The following is a 24,411-nucleotide window of genomic DNA, read 5'->3' as shown; positions in this document are numbered from 1 at the left end:
ATGCAGAGATGTTAGAATAGCAGAGATTTTAGAACTGAAGAATGCAACAATGAAAACATAAAGCTCAGTCAATGGGCTCAACAGTAGAATGAAGACAGAGAAAAGAGTCAGTGAACAAGATGATAGTACAATGAAAATTACACAATCTGAACAACAGAGATAAAAACAGATTTTAAAAATGAGCAGAATGTCAACACCTATAGGACTTAAGAAAAGATCTAACCCTTGGGTCACTGGAGTCCTAAAAAGAGAGGAGAAAGAAGGCAGGGCTGAAAAAGTATTTAAAGAAATAATGGCTGAAAACTTCCCAGATTTTTCAAGAGACAGAAACCTACAGATTCAAGAAGAGAAGTAGATCCCAAATAGATAAACTCCAGGAAATCCACTCTGAGACACATCATAATTAAATCTATGAAAACTAAAAACAAGGAAAAAAATCTTGAAGCAGCCAGGAAATAACACCTTGCCTAAAGGGGTAAATCAATTCAAATTACAGCAGATTTTTTTTTCACCATAAGAATGGTTACTTCTGATATGATATCAACTAGAAAGGGGCACCAGGGAACTTTCTGGGGTGATGACAATATTCCATATCTTCATCTGAGTGACGGTCACTGATAAAAACTCATCTAGCTGTACATTTAAGATGTGTAGATTTGGGGTATGGAAATTTTTCCTCAATAAGGTACTATAGAAAGGGGGTGACTAAATGTTGGTATGAAACAAGAAGGAGAGACAGGGAATAAATATTACAGCAGAAAATATATTATAGAAGACTGCTCTGTAGCGTGGCCTTGGATGGTTGTACCACAGCCTGTTCTCCTGTCACTCAGCCTATTGGTGGGAGAATAAAATAAAACTTAATTCTAATAAGTTTGGCTGTGTTTCAGATGGGTCCCTCTCCATATTAGGATGATCAAATTATCAGGGTCAATGCCTCATTTCATACCTTCTTTTTGTCATATAATTAACTCCAGCCCTTGTCAGAACTAATCACTGTTTTCAAAGCCTAATAACTCAGAGATTCTCAACCAGATTCTCAACCCTAGTATACATTAGACTTATCTGTGAAGTTTTTAAAAAAAAATACCTAGAAGAAATGGACAAATTTCTAGAAACATACAACCTGCCAATACTGAATCAAGAACAAAACAGACAATTTGAACAAACAGATCACTGGTAGTGAATTTTAATTTGCAATTTTAAAAAACTCCCAGCAAACAAGAGTCCAAGACTGGACAGCTTCACAGGAGAATTCTACCAAACATATAAAATAGCACTAATACCTATCTTCTCAAGTTATTCCAAAAAATTGAACAGGATGGGAGACTCACAAATTTATTCTACAATGCCACCATTACCCTGATATCAAAAGACACTACAAAAAAAAAAGGAAATTACAGACCAATATATGTGATGAATATAGATGCAAAAATTCTCAACAAAATATTAACAAACTGAATCCAACAATATATGAAAAGGATCAGACACCAAGATCAAGTTGTATTTATTCTAGGGATGCAAGAATAGTTCAATATTCACAAATCAATCGATGCGATACACCACATTAATGAAAGGAAGGATAAAAACCACAGGATCATCTCGATAGATGCAGAAAAAGCATTTAACAAAATTCAACATCCATTTATGATAAAAATTCTCATCAAAGTGAATATAGAGGGCACATATTTCAACATAATCAAGGCCATTTGTGACAAACTCACAGCTAACATCATACTCAATGGTGAAAAGCTAAAAGCTTTTCCTCTAAATTCAGGAACAAGACAAGGATGTGTACTCTCACCACTTCTATTTAACATAATATTGGAAGTCCTAGCATGGCAATCAAATAAGAAGAAGAAATAAAAGACATCAAAATTGGAAGGGAAAATTTAAGCTGTCCCTATTTGCAGATGACATAATACTTTATATAGATAACCCTGAAGTCTCCACCAAAAAACTGTTAGAACCAATAAATGAATTTAGCAAAGTTGCAGGATACAAGATTAATATACAGAAATCTGTTGCTTTTCTATACACTAATAATGAGCTGTTAGAAAGAGAAAGTTTTAAAAATCCTGATCAAAATTGCATCAAAAAGAATAAAATATCTAGTAATAAACTTAACTAGGGAGATGAAAGACCCATACTCTGAAAAATATAAACCACTGATGAAGGAAATTGAAGATGATACAAAAAACTAGAAAGATGTTCCATGCTCTTGAATTGGAAGAATGAATACACATCAAACGGTAGCATTAGGCAACTGGCTACCTGGCTACAAGTCTCCCCAAAGTGACTAGCCTTCCTGAGGGGTCTTGGTGACCCAGAAAGATAAGATGAATAATGACAGTAAATAAAGGGGGCCCAGGGTTCTTAATAGTCTTAGAGACCCCCAATAACTAGTTTCTTGGGACCCCTGGGTACAACTAACAGTACAGTCTCAATTAGTGGATTTCTTAGTGGACACTGGGGCCACCTACTCTGTTCTAAATTGTAATTAACCCCTTCAAGCAAGACCACCATTCCTTTAGTAGGGGTATTTGGGCAATCACAACACCGAGGTATCTTTAATACAAAGGGCTTTAAATGAACAGCCAGTGGAGTCTGTCTCTGCTGAATACTAAGATCTCTTTAAGGAGGAAAGCAGTATTACAAAACTGAATTGCTTTAGATATTTCGCTTGCCTCTCAAGGGGGAGCTGGTGACGTGATTCTCACTGCCTATTATACTTTTATACCTGATGAATCTAGAAATGTAATCTTACTTTCAAATGGTATGAGATCTCAAATTCAGGACAAAGGAGACGCAGAGGACTATGCATCAGAAGTGAATACCAAAGAATCTAACTAGTTTTCAGGTGCCCCAGACGATGCTCCGATTCAGCAGGAAGCAGCTAGAGGAGAGTAATGCCCATTTCCCTACTCCCATAGAAATGGAAGGAATTAACTAACAGTGGGGATTTGAAAGAGTGGGAAACTAACAAGATGGCTATTGAGTTGTTCAGGCCTGTACTTCTAGCTAAACTGATCTTATGACTAACATGCTCCCCTCCCTGTGTATACTTGACTTAGAATAACTTATCCTTTTACCCTAGAGGTCTTGAAAGAAGATCATGGACTGAACTTCAAGAAATTAGGCAGACCCTCCTAGATTACTCCATGACAGCAAGTTCTTATCAAGATGAAAATAATGTAGCTCCCGCTCACACCCTGATTATCACCTTCTCTGTTCCACCCAGTTTTTCTATAAAACTTCAAGACCCAAACCCCAAGATGGGTTCACAGTAGTTTAAGGCATTAGCCTGCTATGACTCCCTTTGCCTGGCAAAGCAATAAAGCTGTTCTTTTCTATCTGAAAGAAAGAAAGAAAGAAAGAAAGAAAGAAAGAAAGAAAGAAAGAAAGAAAGAAAGAAAGAAAGAAAGAAAGAAAAGGAAGAAAGAGGAAGGAAGGAAGAAAAAGGAAGGAAGAAAAAAGAACACTGTTAAAATGGCTATACTATCCAAAGCAATCTACAAATTCAATACAATTCCTATCAAAATACTCATGAAATTTTTCACTGGACTAGAACAAATAATCCTAAAATTTATATGAAACCACAAAAGACCCCAAATTACTAAAGCAATCTTGAGAGAAAAGAACAAAGCTAGAGGCACCACCTTTCCAGACTTCAAACTACACTACAAATCTATAGCAATCAAAACAGCATGGTATTGTAACAAAACTAGACATATGAGTCAGTGGAACAGAATAGAAAGCCCAGAAATAAACACACACACTTGTGTTCAATTAAGCTACAACAAAGGAGGCAAGAATACACAGTGGAGAAGATTGCTCCTTCAATAACTGGTACTGGGAAACCTGGACAGCCACATGTAAAACAATAAAATTAGAACATTTCCTCACATCACATACAAAATACACTCAAAATGGATTAAGGAGCTAAATGTAAGACCTAAAGCCATAAAACTCCTAGAAAAGAACGTAGGCAAAACATTCTCCAATATAAATCATAGCAATTTTTTCCCAGGTCACTCTCCCAAAGCAACAGAAATAAAAGCAAAAATAAACAAATGGGACATAATCAAACTTACAAGCTTTTGTACAGTAAAGAAAAGCATAAACAAAATGAAAAGACAACCTACAGACTGGGAGAAAATATTTGCAAATGATGTGACTGACAAGAGATTAATTTCCAAAATATAACAGCTCATACAACTCAATAACAAAAAAACAAATAACCCAATTAAGAAATGGGCAGAAGACCTAAATAGACATTTCTCCAAAGGACACATACAGATGATCAATAGGCACGTGGAAAGATGCTCAAAGTCACTAATTATCAGAGAAATGCAAAACAAAACTACAATGAAGTGTCACCTCACACAGGCCAGAATGGCTATCATTAAAAAATCCACAAGCAATAAATGCTGAAGAGGGTGTGGAGAAAATGAAACCTTTTCACACTGTTGGTGGGAATGTAAATCGGTGCAGCCACTATGGAAAACAATATGGAGGTTCCTTAAAAAACTAAAAGTAAAGTTGCCACATGATCCAGCAATCCCACTCTTGGGTATACCCAGAGAAGACAAAAACTCTAATGGAAAAGATACATGCACACCAATGTTCACAGCACTATTTACAATAGCCAAGATAGGGAAGCAACCTAAATGTCCATCCATAGAAAATGGATAAATATAGGTAGGTAGGTAGGTAGGATAGATAGATAGATAGATAGATAGATAGATAGATAGATAGATAGATAGATAGATAGATAGATACAACAAATGAACTTATTTATAAAACAGAAATAGACTCACACGTAGAAAACAAACTTATGGTTACCAAACAGGAAAGGGGCAAGAGGGATAAAATGGAAGTTTGAGATACAAACTACTATATATAAAATAGATAACCAAAAAGGCCCTACTGTATAGCACAGAGAACTATATTCAATATATTATAATAACTTATAATAAAAAATAATATGAAAACAATATATATAACTGAATCACTTTACTGTACACTAGAAACTAACACAATATTGTAAATCAACTATACTTCAATAATTAATTAATTAATAAAATGAGCTTCTTGTAGAAAATAAAGTAGATAAGCAACAATATATTTTATTTATGTCCATTATCTTGTAATAACTTTTAATGGAATATACTCTGTAAAAATGCTGAACCATTATGCTGCAACCTGAAACTAATATAATACTATAAATCAATTGAAGTATATTTCAAAAAAAAATTATCCCTGGGGTTCTCATTAATCAAATTATAGAAGTTGAAGCAAGGGGAACAAGAGATCACTTCCACTATATGATTGTTTTTTAAAGCTTGTCCAGTGCTTATAAATATGCAGCCAGGAATGAGGTTTGCTGCACTAAGTACCTTGATACTGAAACCTGACCCCTGAGTAGGTGCAGATCTGATTGCAAACAGACCCGAGACATACAGCACCAAATTGGGCCCAAAGAATGAAGATGAGTCCTTTTCCCAATTCAGGCCATGGTACGGGAAAGGGTTTTCCTCTGTTAACTGGCACTGATTATGAAAGAACTTGTCAAACTGCCTAAGTTTTCTGGGCATCTGCATATCCACTATGAGACCTTTAATTGAACTTAGTCCCCAGGACATGTCAAGAGACAGCTAGGGAAAGAATACCACCATCCAGTCTCCCTATCAAATTCAATCTCCTACTCGATTCAATCAAAGAATTTTTCCCACAAGATTTATGAGTTAATTGTCCTCAGTCTTCAGCATCTCTGAAATAGCTTGGGAAGACCCTTCCACCCCAAATGCCAGTCACTGAGAGAGCTGGCTATACTGCAGGATATGTTTGCAAGTGAGGCAGAACTTGGTTTATGTGCACACACTCCTGGGTCATGAGTGCTGTAAAATCCTTGCCAAAGATGGTGACAGCCCTAGCATTCTCCAGACTCTTCATGTAGAATCTAACATCAAGTGTAGCATCTCAGCCCTGGCCTTGGTACTTAATGTGCTAGGGTAAGCCCTGAGTTCCTGTATTTGCATGAGATTGCAGCTTTTCCTTTTTAGCTCCCCATCTCAACCCTAACCCTCACTCAAGCGCATCCTTTTTGGCTAGGGGGTCTAACAACTCCTTTGTATTTGCAAACCCTCCAGCACTGGAAGCTAAATCTTATTCTCTGTGCTCTGTGCCCCTGTTCACTAGCTGAAAATTTACTGTGAAGGGATGTGAAAATGGGCACCTTATCCTCTTAAATATCACTGGTCTTCTGCTTACATGCCCACTATCAAACCCTGAACTAGACTCTCTGAATTCCAACATCTGCTCCAACAAACTGGACTATTTCACAGCTATTTTAACATTGGATGTTGGTTTTCTAAGCCACTCTAACGGGATCTATTGACTACAGTTTTGTCAGTGTCCTTGAATTCTGTCTTCCTCTTCCTTTTTTCCCAGCTTTATTGAGATATATTTGACATATAACATTGTGTAAGTTAAGGTATATGACATGATGATTTGATATATGCATCCAGTGCCAAATGATTACCACATTAAAGTTAGTAAACACATCCATCACCTCACGTAGTTTCCTTTTTAGTATGTGGTGACAACATTTAGATCTAATCTTTTAGCTTCTTTCAAATATATGATACAGTAATGTTGATGATAGTCACCATGCCATACATTACATCCCCATAACTTATTTATCTTATAACTGGAAGTTTTTACCCTTTGACCACCATCACCCATTCCCTCGACCCCCAGCCCCTGGCAACCACCAATCTACTCTGTTTCTATGAGTTCAGGTTTTTAGATTTTTAGATTCCATGTATAATTGGAATCATATAGTATTTGTCTTTCTCCTCTGGCTTATTTCACTTAGCATAATGTCCTCAGGGTCTATCCATGCTATCACAAATGGCAGGATTCAGTTCTTTTTTATGGGTGAATAATATTCCAGTGTGTGTATGTGTGTACGTGTGTACACATATAATAGTATAAAACATTTTCTTTTTCCATACATCCATCAGCAGACACTTAGGCTGTTTCCGTGTCTTGACTATTGTAAATAATGCTGCAGTGAACATGGGACTGTAGAAATCTCTTTAAGATAGTGATTTCATTTCCTTAAAATATATACCCAGATGTGGGGTTGCAGATTATATGGTAACTCCAGGTTTAATTTTTTGAAACTCCATATTGGTATTCATAGTGGCTGCACCAATTTACATCCCTACCAATAGTGCATAAGAGTTCCCTTTCCTCCACATCCTTTTCAATACTTGTTATTTCTTATCTTTTTGATGATAGCCATCCTAACAGGTGTGAGGTGACATCTCGTAGTTTTGATTTGCATTTCCCTGATAATTAGTGGTGTTGAGCACCTTTTCAAGTATCTGTTGGCCATTTGTATGTCTGCTTTTGAAAAATGTCTATTCAGGTCTTTTACCCCCTTTTTAATCAGAGTATGTAGTTTTTTGCAGTTGAGTTTTATGAGTTCTGTCTCTATTTTGGATATTAACCCCTTATCAGATACATTGTTTGCAAATATTTTCTCCCATTCCATAGGGTGTCTTTTTATTTTGTTATTTCTTTTGCTGTGTAGGTTTTTTTTAAATTTTATATGATCCTATTTGTTTATTTTTTCTTTTGTTGTTTGTGCTTTTCATGTTATAGCCCAAAAGTTATTGCCAAGATCAATGTCAAGGACCTTTTTCCCTATGTTTTCTTAGGAGTTTTACACTTTCAGTTCTTATGTTTACGTCGTTAATATATTTCAAGTTGATTTTTGAAAGTGGTGTAAGATAGAGGTCCAACTTCATTCTTCTGCATGTCAATATCCAGTTTTCCCAACACCATTGATTGAAGAGACTATCCTTCCCCATTGAATAATATTGGCTCCTTTATCAAATATTATTTCACCATATTTGCATGGGTTTATTTTTGAGTTCTCAATTCTGTAGTTTTATTAGTTTCCTTTGATGGTGTCATATTTGCCTGATTCTTCATGATTCATGTAGCTTTGCATTAATGTCTATGCATCGGAAGGACACCTTGCCCAGTCTTTACACACTAGTTCTGGCAGTTCCCCAGGCTGATGGGATTACCTCTGGGATCATGCTCATACTGCACTGGAGCTGTTATGAGGCTGTTGCTGGGTCTACTGTGGGGTGTGCAGTTGGCGGCTTGTCACCAGAGGTTCAGGAGGGCATGGAACCTGTCTGCTCCCTGGATGGATGGCATTGCCTCCAGGACCCTGTTCAGCAGGGTGGCACTAGGACAAGGGTCCATTTGAGGGTCCACAGTTGAGTCCTCAGACAGCTCACCCATTACCAGGTACATGGGCTGCTATGGCTCCTTCCAGGTCACTGGGTGTGTCTCTGGGTGAGCAGGCCTAGCCCAGGTCCATGGCTGAGAGAGGCTGGAACCATGTCTCAGGGCTGTTTCAGGGTCCACAACCATGATTGAGGTCTACAGACCTGACTTTGGAGGCACAGGTGGGTACATCTCCCACCAGGTTCTCGGGCAGGCTGGACTGCTCCCTGACCATAGCTGGAAGGGCTGATTATAGGACCATTTCAGAATCTCCTGAGGCTCAGACAGGAGTGTATCCCATCGGATCCCAATACCAGCAGGACCACTCACAGACTGTGACTGCAAGGGACTGGAGTACACGGCCCTTTCAGAGTCTCCAGGATTGCAGATGAGAATGTCTCCCACAGGGTGGCTGGACCAGCAAGACTGCTGGCAGACTGTGTCAACCTCTGTTTTACTCAGCCCTGACTTCCTGCAGCACCTCCCCAGGATCCAGGTTCCTGAGGTTCTAGTACATTCCATGAAGACCCTATCAGAATTGTGACTCTTGAAGATTTAGATTTCTTCAAATGGAAAGAAATGGTATTTTTTTTATAACTTTGTCTTTTTCAGGAAAAAAAAAAAACAGACTTTGATTGCACACCATACACCACAATAGAATTTTGGAAGGAAAAAATTGCTATGCCCTTGAGCAGCCAATAATTTTCATCTCTGGTAGTCCTAATCAGTTAGCAGGGGCTGCCTTGAGAACTAGCCTGAGGAGAATTCTGAGGCTGTCTCTGGGCTTGGCTAGAAATCTTAGCTTGATCTATTAGCAATGTCTGTCGTGGACAAGGAGAGGAAGTAGGAGGATATATGTCAAATATCTTCAGATGTTTTATTTTCTTTCAAGTTAGCCATAGTTAGGCCCCAAACCTAGGTTTCCTAACACCCAGTTGTTTACACATTCCATTGAAAAACATCCAAGAAACATACATCTGAGTTAATCAAATAGAAATTAGGTATAATCTGTTGCATTACAAAACAGCTCTTTGCCTTGAAATTTTTTCGCATGGAAAATATCAAGTGTTTAGTAAATTAAAGGATGGTTTGCAGATCAGTAAGTACTTGACTGTGAATCCTGGGAGCAGATCATTGGGACTCTCACTAAATGACCATCAGAGAGAAATTAAGCTTAAAATATAAGCTCAGAGATGATCATGTAAACTAGCAGTGAAATAAGACAGAGTTTATAAGAATTCCATTTATCCTGAGCTTTTCAGAATCATAGCTCCTAAGGGGATAAATATATACTCAAATTTCAAGGGAAAATGGAGACATAATATTTTACTTTTAGGTCTTCATAAGGTGTGCAAATGATTCTTTTTGGTATACATGACTTATGTAGTTAAACATTCATTTTAAAAAAAGAAAAAGAAGAGTTTTAAAGTTTAAATACTCTTTGAGATAGCAATTTTGCTTGAGTTGATGAATTAGCCAGATGTCATATGAAAAGACATAATACCCCTTTTCTGGGAAAATAAACCTCCAAGTAACTTTGCTAATTGTAACTGACTTGTAATGAGACATGATAAAATAAACAGTAGATTAAGAGAGGATATCCAGGGACTGGGACTTGATAGACATAAGTCTCCTAGGAAGGAGTTGAATGAAGGAGGAAGGAAGGAACTCTGGCCCTAAAGACTCAATAAAACTGACTCCCCATTGGTCACTGAGCTCTGCTGGGCCAGCACTGGCTATGGCCCCTGGAAACACAGGTTTCTCAGAGGAGTAAAGTGAAAGGAGCTCTTCCTCCAAGAAGACGTTAGCTCCCTTGTAGACTTGCTGGTTAACTGTCTTTCTGGTTGATTTGATGGCATGCCAGTGAGCTGGTGCCCTGCAGCACTATACTTGACTCAAGCTTACAGGCCAGGATTTAGGTAACAAGGCCCCACACTTGCCCCAGTGAGGGTTCAGAGCCAGCTGCCTGCCCCTGGTCAAGTCCCTATTTCACCATCACCTTCAAATCTGCTGTAGCATCTTGGAAGAATAAAGATCCCTAACAATGAATGAAATGGAGTTCTACTTCCATTGCAGCAAGAGAAGTAAATCAACATTTTTTTAAGATTCAAGCTGCAATCTGTATTACACCAATAAACTTCAGGAATTGAGACTGCATTGTACAAGTACACAGGAAAAGCTCACTGATTTTTTAACCTACTTTTTTTAATAAAAGAAGGCAAAACAAAATTATATCAATATTTTTATGGACTAAAACTATATATCTATGTCAAGTGGCTGCCTTTGACAATTTTTTTAACTGCATAATTACAAATCTGCAAGATGCATGATATATAATGAAATCGCTGGTGTAACCTTAACTGATTTGATGTTCATAGGTGTCTCTCTTGTTTTGCAAATTATAACCTGCAAAATGATGGCATGCCTGGAAAGCAGTGATCAGAACTCACAAAGCTTAGCACCAAGAGTCAGAAAACGCCCATGAGAAACCACCACAGACAGATTTATGATGACATTAGACAATACGCATATGGCATTAATTATACCCTCTGTGTTTTGCTAGATTGCAGCCCCAGACAGTGTGTCAGGCAGTAACACCGCATCCACAATGTTTCTCAGCCACTTACCAGTGACATCTTGACATCTTTGTCAAAAACAACTTGTATACTAGAAGCCACAGGCTCAGACCAAGAAATTGAAGACTCTAAATGGTCAATCCTGACTCCAACTGGTGGGCAGACAGGTGAACCTAGGCTAATAAAGAGAAAGTATAACTTCTCACCCATAAGACAAATCTCAGGATTTAAGGGGGAAATGACAGAATGACTGAGAAACTGGAGACAGGACTAGAGAAGTAGGGAGAAATTTTTCGAATATTTTTAACTAGGGCAAGAGAAGTTTAGAGATGGGAATAAGAAAAGGGAGGGGGGAGGGAATGTTAATGTCTATCTTTATATTTTTGAATTATTGATCCTCATGACCAGAAAGGACCTACAACTTCTAGCCAACTCTTTATCCTTAAACCCTGATATAACATCCCATCAAAAGGCCATCCTAAACCTCCCAGCAGAATTCCAACCACAAAAACTCACTACCTCCCAAAGGAACCCATTTGATCTTTGGACAACTTTGATGATTAGCAAGTTCACCTTCCTGTTTCCCTACAACTGACAACTGCTAAAGGAAACATGGAATGACTCTGCTCCTCCTTCAAGTGACAGCCCTTCAAGTATTTCATAGAGGCTATTTTATAAAAGCTACAGACAACCCTTCCTCATTTGTCATATATCTGTCTCTAACCCACTGGGACATTATCGTAAGAAGCAATAAAAAGAAAGTATTTAAATAAAGCATTGTATGAAAAACACATGGAAGTATTTGATAATAAAGAACTGTTAAGGGATGATTTTTCACCAAAAAAAAATAAGCATGATTCTCCTACAAATAAAAAATAGACACACGTTAAAGATTTTAACTCATTATTAAATAAGGGAACCAGTAAAATGTTACAACCAGTTCAAAGGGCAAACCAAAGAATAGACACACATAAAAAATGAAGAATGGTTGAAATGAACATGCAAATAGGAACAAAACTAGCTTCTTTCACAGTAGGGGAAGGAAGCCAATTAAACCGCTACTTGGACAGGACAAAATTTACACATCTGTAGACAAGGATTATTTTGCTTTGCTATCAGTTATCTACAATTCATAGAGTTTAAAAAGCTCAAAGGCAATGAAAGATGTATTAGTTTTCTAGGGCTGCATTAACAAAGTACCACAAACTGGGTGGCTTAAAAAAAGAATTTATTGTCTCACAGTTCTGCAGGTCTCTTTTTTTTATGTTTTCAATTGAAGTACAGTTGATTTACAATGTTGTGTTAGTTTTAAGAGTATAGCAAATTGATTCAGTTATACACTTAAATATACACATATATTTTTTCAGATTTTGTCCATTATAGGTTATTACAAGATATTGAATATAGATCCCTGTGCTATAGAGTAGGTCTTTCTTGGTTATCTATTTTATATATAGTAGTTTGTATCTGTTAATCCCAAACTCCTAATTTATCCCTCTCCCAACATTCCCCTTTGGTAACTGTAAGTTTGTTTTCTATATCTGTGAGTCTCTTTCTGTTTTTTAAATAAGCTCATTTGTATCTTTTTTAGATTCCCCATATAAGGGCTATCACATGACATTAGTCTTTTTCTGTCTGACTTACTTCACTTAGTACGATAATCTCTAGGTCCATCCATGTTGCTGCAAATAGTATTATCTCATTTTTTTATTTTTTATTGAAGTGTAGTTGATTTACAATGTTAGTTTCAGGTACACAGCAAAGTGATTCAGTTATATATATACATACATACATTTTTTTCTTTTCAGATTCTTTTCCATTATATATTATTACAAGAAATTAAATATAGTTCCCTGTGTTATACAGTTCATTTATTTTATATATAGTAATATGTATCTGTTACTCTCCAACCCCTAATTTATACATCCCCACTCTTTCCCCTTTGCTGACCATAGTGTGTTTTCTCTGTCTGTGAGTCTGTTTTTGGTTTGTAAGTAGAATTTGTATCATTTTTTTCCCTTCCACATATAAGCAATATCATATATTTGTCTTCCTCTCTCTGACTTACTTCACTCAGTATGATCATCTCTAGGTCCATTCATGCTGCTGCAAATGGCATCATTTCATTCTTTTTTATGGCTGAGTAATATTCCACTGTGTATACACACCACATCTTTATCCAATCATCTGTTGATGGATGTTTAGGTTGTTTCCTTGTTTTGGTTATTGTAAGTAGTACTGCTATGAACATCGGTGTGCATATATCTTTTCAAATTATAGTTTTCTCTGGATATATGCCCAGAAGTGGGACTGCTGGATGATATGCTAAGTCTATTTTTAGTTTTTTAAGGAACCTCCATACTGTTACCCATAGTGGCTACACCAGTTTACATTCCCAAAGAGCAATAGAAGCAGACTTCCCTGCATTGTACTTCAGACAAGTGAGACAAGTGAGATGGGCACTTTTTGTGGCCTTCTTAATGTACCCCCACCTTGTATTGATTCATTTTTGCCAGTAGACCAATGTTCTGATGCATGTACAGTGATGAGGAGTGGGAATTGTAGAGTCTCTAGGACTAGATTGTTATTTGGTCCAAACTGGAGCTTCTCTTTTTATCAAACCAACATGTATTGAATTTCCAATCTTCTTTTTCCCTTTTCTGAGGCCAAATGTTGGGCTTCTCTAGCTAATTTTCATAAGTTATCATTTGGGGAAATATCCCTTTGGACCATGACAGACAGTTTGGCTGCTGTTGGTTCCTTTAACAGCAACATTCCTTAAAGAAATGCCCTCAAAGTGAATTTCCTTAGCTTCCAGATAGTCAAGTTTAGAATGCCCCAAAATCTTAATAATAGCTAAAGTGGTATGTAAAAACATCTAGTAATTTCTGAACATCAGAGCCATTATTTTTATTTCTGCTGGAAGTAAGGAAGCCATGCTGCTTCCACAACATTCCAAAGTCATGAGCTCCTCTGAAAGCATATCCACTGTCAGTATAAATGTTGGCAGTTTTGCCCTTGGCTAAAATGTAAGCTCATGTAAGAGCATGTAATTCAGTCTATTAGGCTGAAGTAGCCATAGGTAAAGATGCTTCCTGAACGACATCTTTTTTTTAATTTTTGCAATAGCATACCCAGCACAATATTTGCCATTGTCATCTTTTAAATAAGAACAATCAGCGAATGATGAGAAGTCAGCATTACCCAAAGTAATTTCCTGCAGATCATCACCAGGAACCAGGAGGTGATCCATTACCACCAAGCAAGCATAAGGGAACTCATCAGAGAAGGAAGGGAGAAGCGTAGCAGGGTTAATATTATTACAAAGTGAAAGAGTTTTGTGAAGAGCAGTTAATAAGAGAACTTCATAGAAGGTGAAGTAGCTGACTGAGAAATGTTGAGTGTGATGAAAATTCAGGAGGCTTCTACAGGAGGCACAAAAATGGTTAAAGGAGATCCCACAATTTTCTCAATGATCTTAACCAAAAGGGTAGTGGCAGCAGTGGCTCTAAGGCAAGGGGGTATCCCTATGCCATAGGGTCCAGTTGTTGGTTAAAATATCCTGTGAGTATGGTGGTCCTCATGTTTTTGGGTGAGTACCCCAACAGCATTCCTATCCCTTGCATATACAGAAAAAGGAAAGAGGGAATCTGATATTTCTGAGTGAATATATTAAATTCCTCAGCATATCAATAAGGATATTCGGTTACTTTGGGAAAACTTTTGACTGTGACTCTCAGTTCAGCTTTTATCCAGGAAATATATAAAAGTAAAGGTTCAGCTTCTAGATCCTCAGAAGGCTTAATTTTAATGGGAGAGATTCTGACAGGTTTAGAGGAAAAAGGAGTGGGAAGAGCTTCAAAGAAAAAGGGAAATTCAGTGACAGAATTAGTATGGGGGAGCTGAGGGAATAGAGGAAGTGTAGGCAGCACAGAAGGGGACAGGCAAGATGGCACTGGAGGTGGAGCCTGAGACAAAGGAGGCAGGGGGGAGGAGCACGAGGCTTCAGAAGCTGTTTTATCTTCCTTTAAGTGTTTGCCTCAGTTAATCTTAAAATGTTATTTGGCAGAGAAGCAATTTAGGCTCCTGATAATGTTTTTGAAAGTCTCAAAAAATCAATCAAAATAGGAATTCCATTCAATTTTGGAAATTTTAGAGTTATAGTGGTCCAATTTGGTTTTAAGAAAAGTAAGTTTGGAGATTTCAAAAGTTCCCCTTAATGACCATTAATGTTCTAAATTGCCTTTGATTAGGTCAGCCCATCTAATTAGAAATGCTCATGATGAAGAACCGTGGTTTTCAAACATAAAATTGTCCAGGATCCCTGCCAGGGAGGCAGTCTCAAGATATTTAGATAACTGGGATCCCATTTTGAGGTTTTTCTTTGGAGTAAGATAATAATTTTTTTATTGTACACCTGTAATTTATTTTTAATTTTTTTAAACTTTTTTTTGATTTATAATCATTTTATAATGTGTCAAATTCCAGTGTTCAGCACAATTTTTCAGTCATTCATGGACATTTACACACTCATTGTCACATTTTTTTCTCTGTGAGTTATCATAACATTTTGTGTATATTTCCCTGTGCTATACAGTGTAATCTTGTTTATCTATTCTACAATTTTGAAATCCCAGTCTATCCCTTCCCACCCTCCACCCCCCTGGCAACCACAAGTCTGTATTCTCTGTCTATGAGTCTATTTCTGTCCTGTATTTATGCTTTGTTTTTGTCTGTTTGTTTGTTTGTTTTTGGTTTTGTTTTTTAGATTCCACATATGAGCAATCTCATATGGTATTTTTCTTTCTCTACCTGGCATACTTCACTTAGAATGACATTCTCCAGGAGCATCCATGTTGCTGCAAATGGCGTTATGTTGTCGGTTTTTATGGCTGAGTAGTATTCCATTGTATAAATATACCACATCTTCTTTATCCAGTCACCTGTTGATGGACATTTAGGCTGTTTCCATGTTTTGGCTATTGTAAATAGTGCAGCTATGAACATTGGGGTGCAGGTGTCATCCTGAAGTAGGGTTCCTTCTGGATACAAGCCCAGGAGTGGGATTCCTGGGTCATATGGTAAGTCTATTCCTAGTCTTTTGAGGAATCTCCACACTGTTAAGATAATAATTTTTGAACAGCCTGAATGCCTCAAACAGGTTGCAGGATTAATACCAGCCATTTCTAAAGAAACAATCTGGTCCCAGAGGAGCCAGGCTGAAAGCAGCTCAGAACAGTCCCAATAGAACAGGCTTTATTCCAGAGGGAATTGGGCTGAAGCTTGAACCAGCACATCTCCAAACAAACAGCCTCTGGGAGAAAAGGGAACCCTCCTTCACTGCTGGTGGGAATGCAGTTTGGTGCAGCCACTGTGGAAAACAGTATGGAGATTCCTCAAAAGACTAGGAATAGACTTACCATATGACTCAGGAATCCTGCTCCTGGGCATATATCCAGAAGGAACTATACTTCAGGATGACACCTGCACCCCAATGTTCATAGAAGCATTATTTACAGTAGCCAAGACATGGAAACAGCCTAAATGTCCATCAACAGGTGACTGGATAAAGAAGATGGGGTATATTTATACAATGGAATACTACTCAGCCATAAAAACCGACAACATAACACCATTTGCAGCAACATGGATGCTCCTGGAGAAGGTCATTCTAAGTGAAGTAAGCCAGAATGAGAAAGAAAAATACCATATGAGATTGCTCATATGTGGAATCTAAAAAACAAACAAACAAAACAAAGCATAAATACAAAACAGAAATAGACTCACAGACATAGAATACAAACTTGTGGTTGCCAAGGGGGCGGGAGGTGGGAAGAGATAGACTGGGATTTCAAAATTGTATAATAGATAAACAAGATTATACTGTATAGCACAGGGAAATATATACAAGATCTTATGGTAGCTCACAGAGAAAAAAATGTGACAATGAATATATATGTTCATGTATAACTAAAAAATTGTGCTCTACACTGGAATTTGACACAGCATTGTAAAATGATTATAAATCAATAAAAAATATTAAAAAAAAAAAAAAGAAAAGAAAGAAAGAATGAAACAGCCTCTGTGGCCTAAAAACTAGTCAGTTCTAGTTGGGACAGTCTGATTTCAGAACCAGGCCAAAGTGCCAAACAGGTAGTCACATAAAGGGCAAGGCCCTAAAAGAAAGGACAAAACCTTAAAATAGATCCCAAAGAAAGCCTGTAGAGCTTCCAATTGGAAAAATGGCAGAAGCTTGGATCCAGGAGAAATACTTACCCTCAAACCCCAGGACCAGTGAGAAAAGCACTGAGGAACCAGTCCTGGGATTATCAGGGGTATTCTCTTGATTCCTATACAGGCCACCAAAATGTTTGCCTAAAGCAAATAGATTTCCAGTTATTTCTCCAGCAAAAATGGGTTTATTTGGGCTCAGCAAAGAATTACAGTTTGGAATCTGCAACCATGGCAAGCCACGTGTAAATCCCCAGCCAAAAAAAAAAAAAAATGGAGAGGAGGGTTCTTTTATAAAGGGGAAAAGGAAATTGAGAGGATTTTAGTAAACAAACAGCCCATGGCTTTTCATTGGCTGGGTGTGACAGTCTCTTATCAGCTGAGCTCTTGACAGGAGAGAAGAGAAAATCTTTCTTCTTCCTGTTGGGCTCTGCTGTGGTCATAGGGTATGAGAGTTCCCTCTTCTTCCCAGCTCTATTGAACTGAGGTTTCTGTTTATTAATTTTTTACAATTTTATCTTATTGTCCTGTCTTCTTTTTCCCAGTGTCTAACTTTCCCTGTTGATTATTTAAACTGATGATTACTATTTGTTTTGCATGCTATTTCCAATGTTTTATTGAAATGGGGCAAGGAATAAATAAGCTAAAAGTCAGATAACCAGGATTTGAATGCAGTGCCTCTGCCTACATCAACATAGATACTAAAACAGTAAGCCTGGCTCCCCAACCACCTCTCCTACCCTCAGCCCAAACTCCTCTGTCAGTGGGGCTGGTGAACAGGGCTGGTGGGCAAAACTGATGCTCAGAACGCTGCAGAAAACTAACAAGTGTCCCATATTCTATGTACCACACAGATAGCTTTAGCAAAAAAATCATACAAAAAATTACAGCCCCCAGTAGCATCTGCATGTCAACAAGATTGAGAAAAATGACAAGTATATAATCTCAGAATGGCAAAGTACCTGGATATGTTGTGTGACAGGGACTGGCACCCATAAGGTGCTCAATAAATATTCAGTTAATATCCTCCCTTTCCATCCCTTGAGTAATATGAGACCTATATAGCTTGTGGTCTTAACTCATCCACTTCAGAACATGTTTTTCTTATATTTTTCAGAGTTCAAAAGAGAAAATATAAAGTTTCAGTTTTACAAGGTGAAAAAGTTCTGGAGCTCTGTTACACAAAGATATGAATATATTTAACACAACTGAACTGCACAGTTGAAAATGGTTAAGATGGGCTGTTCGCTTGCACCGCGCCCCGAGCTGCGGAAGGACCCAGAGCCCCCGCACCTGCCTGGCCGCTCGCCCGCCGCCATGCCTTTCTCCAATAGCCACAACACGCTGAAGCTGCGCTTCCCGGCCGAGGACGAGTTCCCCGACCTCAGCAGCCACAACAACCACATGGCCAAGGTGCTGACCCCCGAGCTGTACGCCGAGCTGCACGCCAAGAGCACACCAAGCGGCTTCACACTGGACGATGTCATCCAAACCGGCGTGGACAACCCAGGCCACCCCTATATCATGACTGTGGGCTGCGTGGCTGGCGACGAAAAGTCGTACGACGTGTTCAAGGAGCTCTTTGACCCCATAATTGAGGACTGGCACGGCGGCTACAAATCCAGCGACGAGCACAAGACCGACCTCAACCCCGAAAATCTGCAGGGCGGCGACAACCTGGACCCCAACTAAGTGCTGAGCTCGCGGGTGCGCACGGGCCGCAGCATCCGCGGCTTCTGCCTTCCCCAGCACTGCAGCCGCGGGGAGCGCCGCGCCATCGAGAAGCTCGCCGTCGAAGCCGTGTCGAGCCTGGACGGTGACCTGGCGGGGAGATACTATGCGCTCAAAAGCATGACTGAGGCGGAACAGCAGCAGCTCATCGACTACCACTTCCTTTTTGACAAGCCTGTATCGCCCCAGCTGCTGGCCTCGGGCATGGCCCGCGACTGGCCGGATGCCCGCGGCATCTGGCACAATGACAAGACCTTCCTGGTGTGGATCAACGAGGAGGACCACCTACGGGTCACCTCCATGCAGAAGGGGGGCAACATGAAGGAGGTGTTCACCCATTTCTGCAGTGGCCTCGCCCAAACTGAAATGCTCTTCAAGTCTAAGAACTACGAGTCAATGTGGAACCCTTACCTGGGCTACATTCTCACCTGACCATCCAACCTGGGCACAGGGCTGCGGGCAGGTGTGCACATCAAGTTGCCCCACCCGGACAAGCACGAGAAGTTCGCGGAGGTGCTCAAGCGGCTGCGGCTTCATAAGCGAGGCACCAGAGGTGTGGACACGGCCGTCATGGTGGTGTCTTTGACGTCTCCAACGCAGATCGTCTGGGATTCTCAGAGGTAGAGCTGGTGCAGATGGCGGTGGACGGTGTGAAGTTGCTCATTGAGATGGAGCGGCGGCTGGAGCAGGGCCAGGCCATCGATGACCTTGTGCCTGCCCAGAAGTGAAGCCTGCCTGCACCTGCGCCACTGCCAGCCCCACTGTTTCCTAACTTATTGCCCAGGCAATGCCCACTATGCACTCTTGAGGCTCGCTGATTGGCAGCTGAGCCTTTAGCCTCGCTGTAGAGACCTCCTGCCCTTGGTAGAGTTTATTTTTGTGATGGCTAAGATATTGCTGATGCTGAAATAAACTAGGGTTTTCCGCCTGCAAAAAAAAAAAAAAAAGGTTAAGATGTTTAAATTTTGTTACATGTTTTACCGAAATTTTTAAAAAGTAAAGTTGAAGGGAGATCTTTTCAGTGGGAGATTGGGCTTCCCCCCACCCAATTATAATCAAAATTGACAGGTGACTGGGAAAGGGAGCATTCCACTTTGTTTTAATAAAATACCTAGTGTTGGTGATACCTGTTTCATTCCGCAATGGTGGTATGTACATGTTAACTGCAAAAAATGAGGACAAAAAGTGAGAAAGCCATTTTAAATGGGTCTGCTTTATCTAGGCAACTTTGGGGAGGAGGCTGCTTTTTACGAGATCCTCAAAATAACCACTTCCTTTCTCAGATTGATGGTCATTTGGATTTTCCAAGAAACCCTGTGTATGAATTCTAACCCCCCCCAACTCCCTGCACCCACCCTCACCCCACCCCCAAGAATACCTGTTTCCTCAATCTCTCCCTCTGTGAGTGAAAGGCAGCAGCAAGCAGTAATGTCTATTAGTCAAATATAAATTGCATTGTGACAGCATAGACAGCATTTCTCTACCCAGGCAGAGGAAGGAGAATCCTCAAAGTAACTCCAAATGGGTCTTTTAGTCATCAGATATTTACTGAGCACCTGCAATTGTGATCATTTCTGCAGACTATAATTCTATGATGTGGCACACATTTCCAGGCAGAGTTACCACATTGCATAGTGGGTGGGAAATACTAACTCCTGTGAGCAAGTCATTAGCTGATCCCCTGCACATACCAGTGTCACAGTAGAGTTCAAATCCTTCTTCCTCCAGCTTAGAAGTGCTTTTACATTTCCTACAGCTCCACACTAAATACTTTTTCTTGCAAAGAATCCATGTGAATCAAAGGCTTTACCTTGCTTCATAAACCTTTCACAAATAAAATTTAATACAGCAGGAAGCAGGCATCGCCCTGCTCAGGTGATACCCATATTAATAGGTGAGTGCAGGGCCAATCCTTTCACTCAGGCCTCCTCTTGGATCTGAGAAACAATCAGGACAAGAGCTGGGGAGAATCTCAGGAACAGTCCACGCTCACCTCTTCTAGTTACAATGGGGGAACCTGAGACCCAGAGAAGTTAAGCAACTTGCCACAAGCAACTTGTCACACAGCTGAAGCCAGGACACAGATCTGACCTCAGACCAGGGACTTTTCCAACACACATGAAAGGTCTTGGTTTGAATTTAAAACACTCACTCTTTCTCCTCCCATGATTTTTATGTATTTCCTTGCTGTACAGTTTGTATTACTGAGGCTTTTTTAGTAAAATAAGGAAATATTGATTTGAGGACTGCTTTTGAAATTTCTTGATCTCTCTTAAGATCACTGGAGAATTTCAGTCTGTAGTTTTTAACCACATGACCTACTAACTCCCTGGACCTGCTAACACTGAACCTTAAGGATGACATCCAGCATCTATATGTTTTAAGCTGCACAAAAGATTCTGAAGGTTGGAAACCGCAGCTCCAGGTTGTTACAGAGTCACTTGTAGGAATGATTCTTCACAAGGCACATTTGTTCAGCACAATCATTTGACTAAGAAAATAACACTGATTGATAGTGGCCAAGATGGTGGATTCGGAAGACCCTGAGCTCACTTTCCTCCTGTGGGCACACCAAAATTATAACTATCTACAAACAACTATTGATGACAAAGATGGGAATCTAGCAGAAAAGATCTTCTACAACTAAAGATACAAAGAAGGAACCACAATGAGAAGGGTAGGAGAGGCAGAGAAGTGGTATAAAGACCCATACCCACCAGGTGGGCAACCCACAAACAGGAGGATAATCACAATTGCAGACGTCCTCCCCAAGGACCAGTGGGTCTGAGACCCACATTAGGCTCCTCAGCCCAGGGATTCTGCACCAGGAAGACAAGCCCTCAGAACATTTGACTTTGAAGGTCATCAGGGCTTACTTTTGGGAGAGCCAGGGGGATGTGGGAAATAGAGACTTCACTCTTAAAGGGCCCACGCAAAATCTTACATGCTCCAGGAGAAAGGGAAGAAGCAGTCATTTGAAAGGAGCCTGGGTCAGACCTACCTACTGATCTTGGAGAGCCTCCCAGAGAGACAGGAGGCAACTGGAGCTCACAGACACTGATGGCACCAATTTGGAGAAGTTCATTCTACCACAAGGATGCTGGAAAGCACCATTTTGGAATCCTTGCTCTAGACTATTAGCCCTGGAACTGGCCACACCCACCAGCCAGCCAACACCAATTCTGGAATGCCCCAGGCCAAGTAGCTAGCTGGTTGGAGACACAGCCCCACTCACCACCTGTCAGGCTACCTTAAGGTGTCCTGAGCCTACATCTGCTCCAAGACATGGCTCTGGGGCACAGGACCTGGATCCACCTACCAGTTTGGCACTAGCTTCAGGACCTGAGGACCTGGCTGCAGGCACCAGTGGGAAGGCACCAGCCCCAAGACCATCTGGGGCCCAGCCCTGCCTACCAGTGAGCTGACACACCAACTTTAGGACCTTCACAGCCTGAAGCTAGAGACACTAAGAACCATTTCCAAACTCCAGTGGGCCAGCACTAGCCTCAGGATCAGCCTCACCCACTGGCGAGCTGGCATTAGTCCCAGGATCCACTAGGCACAGCCCTGCCCACCAGCAGGCAAACACCAACTCTAGGACATAGTGGGCCCCACAGCCAGTGGCCTCAGGATCTGGCCCCATCCACCAGTAGATGGACAACAGCTTCAGGACCCCCAGGGCACTGCAGCCAGAGACCCTAACAGCTCTACCCACATGTGGGCCAGCACTAGTCCTAGGACCCCTGGGCCACAACCCTGCCAACCAGCAGGCCAACACAAGCTCCAAGACACCTTTGGCCTCTCAGCCAGCAACACTAGGATACAGCCCCACTCACCAGTGGGCCAGCATCAGCTTTGGGACACCCCAGAACCTGTATCCAGTTATGTCAGGAAGTGGCCCCATCCACTAGCAGACCAGCGCTAGATCCAGGAACTCCAGTCCCACAACCACGCACTCTAGAACCCAGCTTCACTCAACAGAGGGCAAGCACTAGTCCTAGGACCCCCCAGGGATATGCAGCCACCCAACTCATGACCCAGCCCCACCAAAGAACAGCCACCATACAAAGAAGGATCAGCCAGACCAGGAGTCAGCCATACCTACAACAGTAGTCAGCCTTCCACAACAGAAGTACCCATACAGACCACAAAGGAGGTACCCCCAAGAGCATATAGTTCTGGTGATCAGTGGAGCATGAGCAGCTGGGATACAAAGGACATCTCCTACAAAAGGCCACTTAACCAAGCAAGCAGGAAACAAAAACAACCTACTAGAGACATAAAAATAAAAATAACAAATTAGACAAAATGAAGTGACAAAGGGGCATATTCCGTATGAAAGGATCATGTAAAACCCCAGAAGAACTAAGTAAAGTGGAGATAGGAAATCTACCCAATAAAGAGTTCAAGGTAATGATTGTAAAAATGATCAGAGAACTTAGGGGGAGATTAGATGAACAGCATGAGAAGTTAGAAATTTGTAACAAAGCATTAAAAAACATAATGAAGAACCAGAGATAAAGAATACAATAACTGAAATAAAAAGACTCTAGAAGGAATCAACTATGAGATATCAATTAGATGATACAGAGGAACACATCAGGGAGCTGGAAGAGAGAGTAGTAGAAATCACTGAAGCTGAACAGAAAAAAAAGAAGAAAAAGAAATGAGGACAGTTTAAGAAAACTCTGGGTCGCAGAAACAAAAGAGAGAAAGAAGAGGAGGCCATATTTGAAGACATAACAGCTGAAAACCTCTAACCTGAGAAAGAAAACAGACATCCAAATCCAAGAAGTTCAGAGAGTATCGAACAGGTTCAACCCAAAAAGGAAAACACCAAGACACATTATAATTAAGATGGCATAAATTAAAGGTAATATTAAAAGCAATAAGGGAAAAGCAACACATTACATACAAGGGAATTTCCATAAGGCTATCAGCTGACTTTTCAGCAGAAACTCTGTAGGCCAGAAGGGAGAGTCATAATATATTTAAAGTGATGAAAGGGGAAACTACAGCCAAGAATATTCTACCCTGCAAGGCTTTCATTCAGATTTGATGGAGAGATCAAAAGTTTTACAGAAAATCAAAAGCCAAAAAGTTCAGCATCTCAAAATCAGCTTTACAAGAAATGTTAAAGTGACTTCTCTAGGTGAAGCAGAAAAGGCCACAACTAGAAATATAAAAATTATTAAAAAAAAAGCACATTAGTAAAGGCAAATGTACAGTAAAGGGAGTAAATCAACCAATACAAAGCTAGTAGGAAGATTAAAAGACTAAAGTAGTAAAATCATTTATATCCACAATAAGAAGATAAAAGACACACAAAACAAAAAGATGTAGAATAAGATGTCAGTAATTGTGGGGAATGGAGAGTAAAAAGGCAAGGTTGTGAAAATGTGTTTGAAATTAAGAAATTAGCAACTTAATCATGTATAAATATAGATTGTGATAACCACAAACCAAAAATCTATAATAGATACACCACACACACACAAAGAGAAAGAAATCCAAACGTGACTCTAAATATAATCATCAAATCACAAGGAAGAGGACAAAA

The 24,411-nt window shown here is 40.0% G+C and overlaps 1 protein-coding gene across 1 annotated transcript; it reads left to right on the top strand.

The window, feature by feature from the left end:
* Positions 1–18,356: 18,356 nt before the first annotated feature.
* On the top strand, positions 18,357–22,018 carry LOC102513272 (creatine kinase B-type). The gene is given in 3 exon segments (XM_032457985.1): positions 18,357–19,419; positions 19,422–19,612; positions 22,009–22,018. Coding segments are annotated over 2 exon segments (1,221 nt in total). The 3' UTR covers positions 19,580–19,612; positions 22,009–22,018.
* Positions 22,019–24,411: the final 2,393 nt, after the last annotated feature.

Source organism: Camelus ferus, chromosome 16 (assembly GCF_009834535.1).
Source record: "Camelus ferus isolate YT-003-E chromosome 16, BCGSAC_Cfer_1.0, whole genome shotgun sequence".
Classification (NCBI taxonomy): Eukaryota; Metazoa; Chordata; class Mammalia; order Artiodactyla; family Camelidae; genus Camelus; species Camelus ferus.
The sequence above is the reverse complement of the archived record's forward strand: the minus strand, read 5'-3'. Positions and strand labels throughout refer to the sequence as shown.